Source organism: Protopterus annectens, chromosome 6.part0 (genome assembly GCF_019279795.1).
Source record: "Protopterus annectens isolate FY-2018-M chromosome 6.part0, PAN1.0, whole genome shotgun sequence".
NCBI classification, from domain to species: domain Eukaryota; kingdom Metazoa; phylum Chordata; order Ceratodontiformes; family Protopteridae; genus Protopterus; species Protopterus annectens.
Window position 1 is genome coordinate 1,110,530,131 of NC_056737.1, and position 13,717 is coordinate 1,110,543,847.

Below are 13,717 nucleotides of genomic sequence, written 5' to 3' on the forward strand. Positions count from 1 at the left end.
CTCTCACCCTTAGGCTTTGATATACTGGCCAAGGCGCTTGCCACCCCCATAGTGCCTTTTTAGGCAAGGCTCAAAAGACAAACCCACCTTTGCAAATAGCACAAGTAACCAAAAACTGAGGGTAATGCTACTCCATGCCAGAAGTCTAAACCTCAAAATGCACGCACTCAAGGCACCCCTCAGTTTGGAGAAAATCAATATCTCTGCAGTAACAGAAACCTGGTTTAAGGCTCCAGAGAGCACCCTAGCACTACCAGGCTACAATGCATACCATACATTTCGGCCACAGAACCTGGACTGAAATACAAATGGCGGGGGTGTATCCATTTTCATCAAGGATACCCACAATTCCAGGCTAGTGGCACAGCACGATGCTTCAGAGATCATCCATGTGTAACTAACAATGGGCAAAACTGCAATTCAAATTGTAGCTTGCTACAGATCACCCGCCATGTCCCAGAACCCCCATTCCGCATTTCTGGAAACACTGGAAAATATGAAGGTCCTACTTAACACCCTAATACTGGGTGATTTCGGTTACCCAAACATTAACTGGGAGAAGTACTCAAGTACTAAACTTCCTTGTCCAACGTTTCCTAGAATTTATAAACTCAAATGCCCTGGATCCAGCTGGTCAACACCCCCACCAGAGGTGACAACATATTGGACCTGGTCACCGCCAACATGGGCAACCGGTGTTCCACACCGGAGGTCAGCCCCTCGCTGGTTAGATCCGACTATAAAGTAATCACTCTGGATATCCCCATTCCGCCCCACCCCCGGTCAAGGAAACCACAATGAAAAACTTTTCAGAAGCAAACTTCACCTTACTTAAGACTGAGGTGGAAAATTTCAAAGCCCCCATGCTAAAGGATAACGCCGTCCAAACAACAGAATCCTTTACTAATGCACTCTATCAGCACCTACAAGAATACTTGACTCGTGCTATCACCAGCCTGAACATAAACCCCTACGTCACGAGATGGTTTGCAAACTGGCTCACGAACAGAACCCACACGGTAAGAGTTGCAGGATATAGGTCCGACTCTAAACCGATTATAAGTGGTGTCCCCCAAGGCTCAGTCCTGGGACCCCTCCTGTTTGGTATATACTTCTCAGAGGTACAGGCGAGCACAGGAGAACTATGGCTGACCATGTTTACAGACGGCTGCAAACTAGGGCCTATAACTGACTCTCCGTCTGACACAGACATACTCCAAAAGGGTCTCGCTGAGACAGACACCTGGTGTCAAAATCATGGCCTCAAGCTAAATGCAAAAAAGTGCATAGTCATCCCCTTTTGGAAAAAACATAGTACTCACGAACTACCACATAGGTGGTAGTCCCCTAAATACAGAAGATGCAATAAGGGATCTGGGTACCCAAGTGGATAGTAATCTCTCCTTTGATAATCACATTGCCAAAGTGGTTAGAAAATCCTTCTACGTGGCCCATTTGGGATGTACCTTACAAGACACCTGCAACAGCTGGAAAAAATCACAGAAGTACCTCACCAAGAGGATTACTGGCCTCAAACAGATGCCATATGCAGCTCGACTGAAGAAACTCCAGCTGTACTCAGTTGCATATCACCTACTCAGAGGTGATCTCTGTCTGACATACAAGGCCATGTTCAACCCAGAATTGATGGACATGCTCCACCTAAAGAAAACCAAATCCCCTCGAGCCACACGCTCTATGGATCTAAACCTCACAACAGTAAACAGGACGTGCTGGAGGGATAGATTCCTGTCCCAGAGACTTCCCATGCTTTGGAACAGGATTCCAATTTACGTTAGGCAGAGCTTCACTAACAGTCTCCAAGAGAAACCTTGACGAGTGGATGGGAAACTGAAAGTTTACCCCGGTGATCACTTCAGTGGCTCTGCTGGACAGAGGCACAGGGAACGAATCTGAGGGGCGAGGAAAGCCAACACATTCTGGCTAGGCTTATAAATGCCTTCGGCAGATAGCCTAGTACCTACCCATGAACCTAAAAAACATTTTTTTGGATGCAATAGATGGCACTGGAGTCCTGGTATCCCCCAATGTGCAGGAAAACAAGTTAGTGAAAGCCTGCTTTACACACACACAGACAAACACACACACATACTTTTGGCATTTACAAAAGCATGTGTATGACTCAAGATGCAACTGCATGCTGGGCTTTTGTTTAAAAAGTAAGCAACACATTTCTTTTGAGTTAGTAAAAACACCAGGTAGCAGCACCCACACGATTCCAAGAATGATTAACCATTTTGACAATGCAGTCCTTGAGTGTCCTTAATACCATACATTGTCCGCTAGCTACCATTTGTCCGCTAGCTACCATTCGCCTCTCTAACGGGAAGATTGCACTTTTGATGATGGGAGGCAATGTTTCTGCATTCCACTGGTCATGAGGGTCAGACCTCAAGAACCCATAAAAATTCACCTACCAATTATTGAGGTGTATGTACATTATATCTTCAATGAACTAGTGAGTTGCATATTACATTCTCACTCATGAGGGGAGCTCATAGGATCGTGTGCTGAGCTGCAAATAAAAAAAGTTATTAAAGTCCACATGTGACCTGGGTATCTAGCTATATACTAAATAAAGCTGAAAATTAGCATGGCAAACTGTGTGTTCCATCTCTGCATACCTAGTGCAACCTCTGATTCATAGTTCTCAACCTCTTACCTCCAGACTCAGGGACATTTTTTACTATTACAACAGTTGACATAATAATAGAAAGTGAATTAACTTGCATTTCTCAAAGTAAAAGAAATCTAGGATTCTAATTACTGTCAGTAATTATCAAGTGCAATTCACCACCTTTTCTCTCCAAAACTGACAGCTTGGGGAGATATTAGGAGAGACAAAGCCAAATTCTGTGTTAAAATCAGGTACAGTTGAGAAGTATGCTGCTACTTCCCAAAACTCTAATCTGGAATCCTTGTTATTCTCACGCTCTCTAAAAATCACACAACTGATTAAAACTACATTTCTGCAATATCCCACTGGTTCGACTGCATTACATTACTCCAAGACATAACCGTACTTAATTATAACCTGTAATATGGGTCAACATGGCTTGAGGAAACCAATAGATTTTGTGACCCGCAGAAAGCAAAGCCACAATGTGCAATTATTAATGCATATTACTGAAGGTCTGTTTAGATGGGTTTATAGGGTCAAAAATAAGTACTAGGATAGCTACCCTTGTGGATTATTTTATGCCTAGTTAATAACCCTTTCAAAGGTGAGAATCAAATCCTGTATCTTGAGCCTATTAAAACAAACACCTCAATCATTATGCCGACCTGTTTGGTATCTACTTCTCTGAAGTACAGGCTAACACTGAAGGCCTTTGGCTAATGAAGTTCGCAGATGTCTGCAAACTAGAAGCCAGAGTGCCCAAATGATGTGGACATCCTACAGAAGGGCCTCACTGAGATAGATGCCTGGTGTCAGAGCCATGGCCTCAAGCTCAATGCCAAAAAGTGCATTGTCATCCCCTTTGGTAAAAACTCTGTACCCATGAACTACCACATAGGCGGCAGTCTGCTTAATGCCAAATGTGTGATACAAGACCTGGGGATCCAGGTGGACAGTAGTCTCTCCTTTGATAATCACATCGCCACAGTAGTCAGGAAATCCTTCTACGTGGAACACCTCATCACAAAAGGGTTCTCATCTAGGGAAAAAAAAAAAAAAAAAGAGGTCATTGTTCCCCTCTACTTGACACTCATTAGACCCATTATAGAGCACAATGCCCCTTTTGGAATGTACCTCACAAGACATCTGCAGCGGCTAGAAAGGCCACAGAAGTATCTCAAAGAGGATTACTGGCCTTAAACAAATGCCCTACACTGACAGTCTCAAAAAACTCCAGCTTTACTCCGTAGCATATTGCCTACTCAGAGGTGATCTCTGCCTAACATATAAAGCTATGTCAAACCCAGAGCTGTTGGACATGCTACACTTAAAGATCACTAAAGCCAATAACTCTGCTGGTGAAGCACTATTCTCTTGCGCCATAGCCAAATTATGGAACTCACTCCCATACCTCCGTACCATCATGCACCTACTTCAAGACTTTACTAAAAGCGCACCTAAAACATGCTGGTTATGCCCTTGCAACTCCCACTCTAATATCATCCACCCCATCCAACTACTACCTTTCTCTCCAATCCACTAACTACCTTGATTAAAGCAAGCTCAGATGCTCATAAGCCTAGTACTTATTATACAGCAGGAACTGCTTAGGTTCATAGGTTCATACTAGGCTATCTGCCCAAGGGCATTTATAAGCCTAGCCCATAGTTATGTGGCTTTCGCCACCCCTTTAGTTTGAATAAAAACTATGCCTATCATTTTTCTGTGCCTCTGTCAAGCAGTGACACTGAAGTAATCCCTGGGGTATATCTGCGATCTCCCATCCATTGGTCAAGATTCCTCTTGAACAAGGCCAGCGAGGTGCTCTGCCTCACATGTACCGGGATTTTGTTCCACAGCATAGGGAGTCTCTGGGTGATGAATCTGTCCCTCCAGCACGGTCTATTTATAACCGTGTCAAGGTTTAAGTCTCCGCCCTTGTGGTTCTGAGGGATCTAGATTTTTTGAGGTGAAGCATATTCATCAAATCTGGGTTTGACATGGCCTTATATGTCAGGCACAGGTTACCTCTGAGCAAGCGGTATGAGACTGAATAGAGCTGGAGTTCTTTCAGTCGGGCAGCATAAGACATATTTTTGAGACCCTTTATCCTTTTGGTGAGGAACTTTTGGGGCCTTTCAAGCTGCAGCAGGTGTCTGGTCAGATACATTCGAACGGGCATTGTACTCAATCATAGGTCTAATGAGTGATGAGTACAGGGGGACGATGACCTCCCTTGATCTAGATGTGAATCCCTTCATGATCAGGTCGGCGATATAGAAGGTTTTCCTAACTACTTTAGCAACATGAGTGTCAAACGACAGGCTACTGTCAACTTGGGTCCCCAGATCCCTGATGACTTTTTCTGTGCTCAGTGGCTTGCCACCTATATGGTAGCTAGGGTAACCTTGTTTTTCCCGAAGGGTATAACTATGCATTTTTTGGCGCTTAACTTCAGGCCATGGCTCTGGCACCAGTTATCCGCTTCTGTGAGGCCCTTCTGGAGGATATCTGTGTCAGATGTGTTTTCGACTATGGCCCAGTTTGCAGTCATCTGCAAACTTTGTCAGCCATAACCCTCCTGTGTTTGCTTGTACTTCAGAAAAGTAGATGCCGAACAAGAGTGGACCCAGGACTGAGCCCTGTGGGACACCACTTGTGACAGGCTTTGAGTCTGACATGGCTCCAGCAACTCTGACCCTGTGGGTTCTGTCACTTAGCCAGTTTGCAACCCATCTTGTGATGTATGGGTTTACATTCAAGCTGATGAGTTTTTCGATGATACCTGAGTGGGGTATTGTGTCAAGGCCTTTGCCAGGTCGAGGTAGGCTGTATGGACTGCCTTTCCTCATCAATGGCCTTGGTGACTGTCTCAAAAGTCAACCAAGTTTAAGAGGCAGGATCTGCCTTTGACAAAGCCAAACTGGGTTGGATCCAAAGTCTGCAAGTTCCCTATGTCTTTATTTATGAGTTCCATTATGATCCTCTCCATGGCTTTGCAGATAAGGCTTGTCAAGCTAATGGGGCGGTAATTTCCAGGGTCTGTGGAGGCACCGCCCTTATGAAGTGGGACCACAGTCGCCGGCGCCACTCCTTGGGCACGATCCTGAGGTGAGGCTAAGATTAAACAGCTGTACTCACTGTGCGTCTAACTCCTCGCTGAGTTCATGCAGCACACAGCCGGCGACACCATCCCGTCCCATGGATGTTGTGTTTTTGTCTTAGTGAGGGCAGTTCTCACCTGGGCGTTGCTGAAGATTGGGGGTCTACAATCCTCTGGAATAGATATCTCTACTTTTGGGGGGGAGGGGGGGGGAGTTTGCACTGAACCTGTCAGCCAGTATGTTAGCAATGTGTGTAGGTTCAGTAATTTTCACATCATTTTGAACTAATTCTGAGCATATCTGGGAGTTTCCTCCTAGGTTTCTAACATAGCTAAAGAAGGCCTTATGATTGTCTTTAGAGTCCTTGGCGATTTTTCTCTCAAAATTTGCCTTGGATGATTTTATGAGAGCTCTTAGTTTTTTACTTATAATGATCAAAGGTGTCTTACCTTTCAAGGATTTTGCTCTATCTTGTAGTAGCTTCCTCCTTTTGTTGTAGAGCTTGTTTATGGCTGGGGTCCACCAGACTGGACGCTTGCATTGGTACAGAGAGTCTTAGTTTTGTTTGGGATTGCCTGATCCATGCAGTCCTGTAGGTGCTGGTAGAAGGCATTTGTAAGTGATTCAGCTGTTTGAGTAATGTTTACCACTGGCTCAGGGGCCTTAAAGGAGACCACACTAGTTTTAGAAGTGGGAAATCGGCTTTGGAGAAGTTTTTCACTGTGGTCTTTTGTTTCAGGTGGGGCGGATGAGGACCTCCAGCGAGATTAGTTTATGATCTGATCTCACCAGTGAGGGGTATACTTCGGTGTTGAACATTTTGATCCCATGTTCGTGATGATGAGATCAAGTATGTTTTCTCCTCTTGTGGGGATGGTGACTAGTTGTTCCATGGCATTTGAGTTTATGAACCCAGGAATCTTTGGGTTAGAGTGTTCGGCTTGAGTAGTGTTCCCAGTCTATATTAGGGTAGTTGAAGTCACCTAGTATGATGGTGTTTGGAGATACATTTATCCTCCAATGTTTTCAGGAAGGCCATGTGAGGTTCCTGAGTTTGAGAGGGTGGCCTGTAACATGCTACAAATTGCAGAGCAGTCTTGCCTATGGTTAATTGCACCTGGATGGTCTCCGATGCATCGTGCGTTGCCACCAACCTTGAGGTGTGGGTGTCCTTTATGAATATGGACACCCTCCTTTCTTGGTGTTGTCCGGATTTTGGGGCCGGAACGCATGATATGAGGTGAAACCTGTTAGTGCTGGGGTGCTCTCAGGAGCCTTGAACCAGGTTTCTGTCACAGCACAGGCATCGATGTTCTCCATATTGAGAAGGGCCTCGAGTGCGTGCATCTTGAGAGTGAGACTTCTGGCATTGAGCAGCATTACCCTTAGTTTTTTCCGCTTTGGTGTTCTAGGGTGGTAGGTTTAGAATTTGAGCCTTGCCTAAAAAGGCACTATGGGGGTGGCAAGAGCCTTGCCAATATCCGAAGCCCAGGGTGACAGGTGCAAGCCATCCCTTGTGAAGCAGCGTGGCTTGTCCAGCATGTCATCCCAGGCAGACAGACATTGATCCCCTTTGAATGACACCAGAATTTAAGCCAATTATTAAAGCTGATCATCTTATCACTGTATTGTGGCATCATTCTAGGTGAAGGTAGGATACTGCTCAAGGTCAGGGTCATACCTGCCTGGGCTACATAATCAGAGAGCTCCTCAATGTCCCTTTTCATGTAGTCCAAGGAGGTACGTCTCAGGTCGCTGACACCAGCGGGGACAATGACTGAGTCGCATTTGTACCTGCTGTTGAGAGACCTGAGTGCTTGCGTTATGTGGCGGATTCTAGCGCCCGACAGGCAGCTTACTGTGACCTTCTCCTTACTCAGTCTGGTGAGCGGGACGTCAGTGTGTCTGACTATGGAATCACCAATGACAAGTGTGTCTGGCATTTTGTTTGGCCTTAAGGGCTGTGACTGTTTGACACTCTGACTGTGTGGTCTATGTGTTGCATGTGTTGGGTCGTGAGGTGGTAGTTGTTTGGGTGTCTGCTTTGGTGGCCTCTGCTGTTTTGGTAAATTTTTGATCAGAGCCTCCGAGTATGTCTTTGTGTGAGTATGTGTATGATTTGAAGTTGTGATGGTACCATGTGTGACTGGGTATGTATTGTGTGTGGTTACCTTCTCCTCCTGTCTGGTCTTGCCAGTCCTATGTTGAGAGAGCTCAGCCTCCAGTTTGGCCGTATAGTTGCATCTCTCGCATGTATTTGTGTTTTGTGGGAGGAGGAGAGGATTGTTCAGTACATGAGGCAATTGTAACATTGCCTCAATATTCCCAGGTTCACCAGTTGAGCTGGAGAGGACACTAGCAACTGATCCCTCGACATACTAGAAGTAGTAGATAAAGAGACTTTCAAAGGACTCCGGGGGAAGTGGGTTTTAGGCTGGTGGGGTACTATCTATAATAAGAGTGCTTTATCAAGGTGCAAGTACTGTAGGAGTAAGTGCTAGGCTTTACAGATATCTACTTGGGAATCAAGTAGAGATGAACTTTTCAGTTATAGGATATGCTGGTTAGATCAGCAGTACAGCTCGAGGAAGGTAGTTCTAAGGGAAAATTTGAAGAGTGGAATTTAGATGGCCCGAATAGTTAACCTTGTTTAACCGCCGCTGCTCTTGTGTGCAACAGTGGCAACTCCGCGCTAACGCGCGTTTAGCGTGTTTTATAGCAGGGGGCTGAAGGGAGCTAGGAATTGGCCCAAAACGACCAATGGACTACTAGTTTCTGGCTGAAACTTCACCAAATCGGACAGAAAGGCCGCTCAGTGCCTCCCACTCCCACTGGTAAGCAAAGAAACTTCCCTCCTCCCTAATAAGGCAATGGATCAGTAACAGGAACTATAAACAAAGCCCAGGGATCAGCAACTCTGAAACTGGACTACTCTAGTTCAGTAAGGCACATTGTAACATTTGTTAATGTCTGTTATGTACTTCACAGATAAAGATTCTAGTTGTCTACTGATGTACTATGTTCTTCATCTGTAAACATGTTGTAAGTAATTGCTATGTTATCGCTATGTAATCCAATGTAACCACTGTCTGTTTATTTTACTGTGGAGCTTTTCTCCCCTGGCCTCCACTGAAAATGGACCTACGTCCAGTCGGACACTCCCGGTCAACAAATTTAAATAAATAAATAAATCCCAATCCCTCCGCGCTAACCCGCTCTAGGAACCTAACCTTGTCACCACAACAAAGAGGACATGCTGGAAGGATAGATTCCTGTCCCAGAGACTTCCCATACTCTGGAACAAGCTACCAATCTAGGTCAAGCAAAGTTCCTCATTAGCACTCTTCAAGAAAAATCTTGATAAGTGGATGGGAAATAGGAAATACACCCCAGGGATCACTTCTGTGGCTGTGCTCGACAGGGGGGGGGGGCCACAGGAAAATAACTTTATTGGGTGGCGTAAGCCAGGGAACCCTGTTGGCTAGGCTTACTTAGGCCCTTGAGCTGATAGCCTAGTACCTATGATCTCCCCAACCTTTTACTTGTTTATAATATGTTGGAGCTTTTCTTCTTAAGCCTCTGCTATTTATTTTCACTAAACTAAGTCACACAAACCCAATAAACAAAAAAATAAATAAATAAATAAATAAAATGTTTAATAAAAAGCTGGGGACGGGTACATCCTACTTTTTGTTTAAGTTCATAACATTATTTGGAAATAGCGACTTATTTAAAATACTAGACAATAGTCACTGATCCAAACTTCTCCTTCCAAGAACATGCTCAATGCAGGAATCAAAACAACACACAAAAAAAGACGATGCCTTTACTTCCCATGCCATCACCTACGTTAAAACAGGTGCACCTTTTAACAGATTCCTTAATATGACAGAAATCTAGAGGAAGAGTAAACGCACAGTAGACAGAGCACAATGTGAACTTCAGCGCTTTGAACAGGAGATGCAGTGACAAAGTTCGCACAGTAGGCAGAGTTAGCAGTTTAAAGTGTAACAGGTACATGGAGAGAGGCACTGCAAACCAACACAAAGATGAACCTGTCACTGTCCATAAGCACGTCCAAAGAACAAACACGGACTGACTGTTACTTTAACAGGGAACCAAACATAATACAAAACCAAAAAAGTATCATAATGCATTTGTAATTACATCCCTTACAGGATCCACAAATAATCTATACAGTTAGGGAAGAAACACGACACTGTACCCCAAAATGAACGACCTGAACACGCAAACGGAAGGTGTGTGCATTGGTGCCTCTACAAAGGCATACCGGTTACAATATCACCTGTAACATTTACACTATCCTGACTCGTTGCATGATTTGCAGACAAGACTAGGAAAAGGGACGTGGTGTCCATTCCCAGTGCATACAACTTGGCAAGTGCAAAGCCAGCAATACAATGCCTTCAGAAAATGAGGAACTAACATGTCACCTCTAAATATAAGTTACATCATATCCATATCGACAGGCACTGTCATAATCTGACAACAATCAGTCCCTCATTCAGTTACCTGGTTTCTGTAGGATCTCCTCAACAGCACACCCGCCATGTTTGCGTGACCAAACTTTGCCAAACCTTGCTAGATGAACAGGAGGGATTGAAAAGAAAAATCCAACAGTTCTACAACTTGATTGGGTGTCTTTCCTATCAATCAGGTGCACACCTACCAGCTGAGTGCATTCATTGGACAAATGTATACGCGAATGACTGTATGAAGGGTATTTGCAACCTTATTGTGACCCTTCAGATGAAGCAAATAGCACTGTTGATTTTGTTAGCAGAAAATTCTGTCAGAATAACGGAATTAATAAAAAAATGTAATTTAAAATTATAGTTCACTCGCTTGAAATTTGAAAGAGTAAGAACCTATATTTTTGTAAGTCTATAAAGTGCTGCAACTCAAACGTTTCCTCAGGTATTATTTACTGAAGGTGCAAAAATAATACACGAGGAAACCTTAAAGTCGCGAATACTACCTTTGAGGAAAAAGTAAAAGACTCAAAACTTTAAAGGGGGAAATCCAGCGCTATAGTTGGTAGCTCTTATTATGAACAGCACTGACCAGCCATACTTCTTGATTAGGACATTTAGTCCTAGTAAGACCAAACGCCGCACTGCCACGCGTAAATTTTAACACCCGAGAGGCATGAATGAACCACCGCGTCAAAGCCACAGACAGCACATTTCGTACTCAAAAGTAAACATCTGCAGGAAACTTATTATATTCAAAAAAATATAAATGATTTACCCAGTCTATTTTTAATAAAGGCTTACAGCTGCACTCAGGTGTAGCAAGCAAATTTCACTTTGCACACACACAAGCTCTTAGTGCCCCCCCCACACACCTGTCTCTTAAAATGGACAAATCTCTTGAAATGCTGCCCTCAAGCAGTTTATAAATATAAATAAAATTTTCAGCTGTTCCCCCTAAAACTATTAAATATTGTTTTAGGCTCATAGAGGTTACTAAACAAATGCCCGAGGGCCCTTACAAACCTAGCCAAGTACAACCCCTTTTCCCAAGAATATCAAAGTATTAAGCAGAACTAAGTCAACAACTACTGCCCCTGTCCAAGAGGGACACAGGTGAAACTCCCGGGGTGAGTTTGTGGTTTCCCATTCAGTCATCCAAATTATTCTCAAATAGGGTCAGCGTAGGACTCAGCTTCACCTGAAATGGAAGTTTGTTCCATAGGAGAGGTAACCTCTGAGACATATCTGTCTCTCCAGCAAGTCCTGTTGATGTCACATACTAGGCTGAGTTCCCTAGAGCCAGTGCATCTTATACCATTTGATTTACAAATGTGCAGCATTTCCATTAGAGCAGGATGTGATATTGCTTTGTACACAAGGCAGAGGTCACCTCTGAGTAGTTTGTAAGACACAGAGTATAATGACAGTGATTTCAGTCTGTCAATGTATGATATATACTGAAGCCCATTTTTTTAAGAAACGTTTAAGGTCTTGCCAGTTTTTGCAGGTGCCTGATAAGATTCATACCAAAGGTAGCATTGTACTCTATTATTGGCCTGATGAGTGAGGAGTACAAGGGGGGTTATAATCTCATTTATTCTGGATGCAATTCCATTACTTATGAGGTGGGTGATGTAGAAAGCTTTTCTTACCACTGTGGAGATGTGGTGGTCAAAAGAAAGGCTGCTGCCAACATGTGTGCCCAAATCTCTCACCACTGATTGCATGCTTAAGGTGTTGTTATTAATGTGGTAATCTGCAGGGACGTCGCCCTTGCCAAAGGGGATGATAATGCATTTTTTTTGCATTGAGTTTTAGCCCATGACTTTGGCACCAGTCGTTTCTCTGTGTAAGTCACTCTTGTATGATGTTGACATATTTTGGGGACTCAATGACTGCACCCAGTTTGCAATCATCAGCAAACTGTGTCAGCCATAGGCCTTTTGTTTTGGCCCGTACATCCGAGAAGTAGATTTCAGACAATAGGGGCCCCAGCACATATCCCTGTGGAACACCACTGGTTACAGGTCTGCTGCTGGAGGTTGAGACACTTGTTTTGATTTTGTGCATTCTATCGGTGAGCCAGTCTGCAACCCACCTGACAATATATGGGTTGATCTCCAGATGAGTGAGTTTATTAATGATGCCTGAGTGGGGAATAGTGTCAAATGCCTTGGCCAAGTAGGCTGTATGTACTGATTTGCCTTCATCCAGAGATTTGTTGACTGTCTCAAAGAAGTCCACCAAGTTCAAGTGGCAGGATCTCCCTTTAAGCCAAACTGAGATGAGTCAAGCTTTTGGAGCTCTCCTATATCTTTGTTGAGAAGGTCCAGGATTATTCTCATAGCCGGCCTTAGGCATAGGCCACATAGGCGGCCGCCTAGGGCACCACTCTAGTTCATAGGTTTGTACTAGGCTATCTGCCCTGGGGCATATACAAGCCCAGCCAAAAAGGTACCCTGGCTTTTGCCACCCAAGAAAATTATTTTCCTGTGCCACTGTCGAGCATAGCCACAGAGGTGATCCCCGGGGTGAATTTCCTATTTCCCATCCAATCATCAAGATTGGAGCACTTTTCTAGTGTTTATTTGGTGTAGATAGACCAGGATGGGGAAACAAGGTGGTGTGTTGGGGATGCCGTGGAGCCTTTTTGCCTAGGCTACCAGTTGACCTAAGGCCGCTCCTGATTATTTTTTCCATAGCCTTGCAGATTAGGCTGGTCAGGCTTATGGATCTCTAGTTCCCAGGGTCTGTGGAGGCACCTCCTTTATATTACAGAATGACGGTTGCTGTTTTCCATTCAGCAGATACAAAACCAGTGCTTAGACTGTGACAATATTGAACTCGTAAAAGGCATCCATTTACACAGTTGTAGGTGTAATATGACCTGAAAAAGCCGTACTGATGTGATACTCAGAAAAAAAATGTATTCAGTAGCATGCCTGGCTGCACTTACTGTTGCTTCTCTTATTTCTAAGTATTGTACAAAAGAGTTTCAGCAACAGTGCTGCGGCTGTTAGCAATATTTTATTTATCTTCTTCTTAGCGGACTAGTGCCGCTATTTTGTAGTAAAATACTGCTAACAGACTCAAGGGCAGTTGGTTGGCTGCATGCCTGTCAACCTTTTTGCACGTCGAGAACTCTATAGACAAAGGGAAAAATAATAGGAGATAAATAGGGACATAATTTAAATATTCCCCTTACAAAAAGTTGATAGAATAACTAGATATATACTTAGAATGCATTTTCCAAGATATGAAGTCTGAAATTCCAAATGTATGTCATTACGCAGTGATTTTAGTCCTCAATGATTTGCCAGAAAACCACATATTTTATTGGGAACAGACCAAACATCTGGACAGTTTGCAAAAATGCGCGCGATTGAGAAGCACACACATAAAAAAATCGTTGCCCTTCTCTGACCGAGCACCAAGTTGCTGCACACCGTTTACCAAATAGTACATGCAGTTTAATA

At 43.9% G+C, this 13,717-nt stretch overlaps 1 protein-coding gene across 1 annotated transcript in view; it reads right to left on the bottom strand.

Annotated features, from left to right (window-relative positions):
* The window catches only part of ALDH6A1 (aldehyde dehydrogenase 6 family member A1), a 403,302-nt gene extending 392,930 nt beyond the window's left edge, over positions 1-10,372 (bottom strand). The window contains exon 1 of the mRNA XM_044074724.1: positions 10,279-10,372. Within this exon, the coding sequence (XP_043930659.1) occupies positions 10,279-10,317 (39 nt within the window). The 5' untranslated portion in view covers positions 10,318-10,372. The remainder of the gene's footprint in view (positions 1-10,278) is intronic.
* Positions 10,373-13,717: the final 3,345 nt, after the last annotated feature.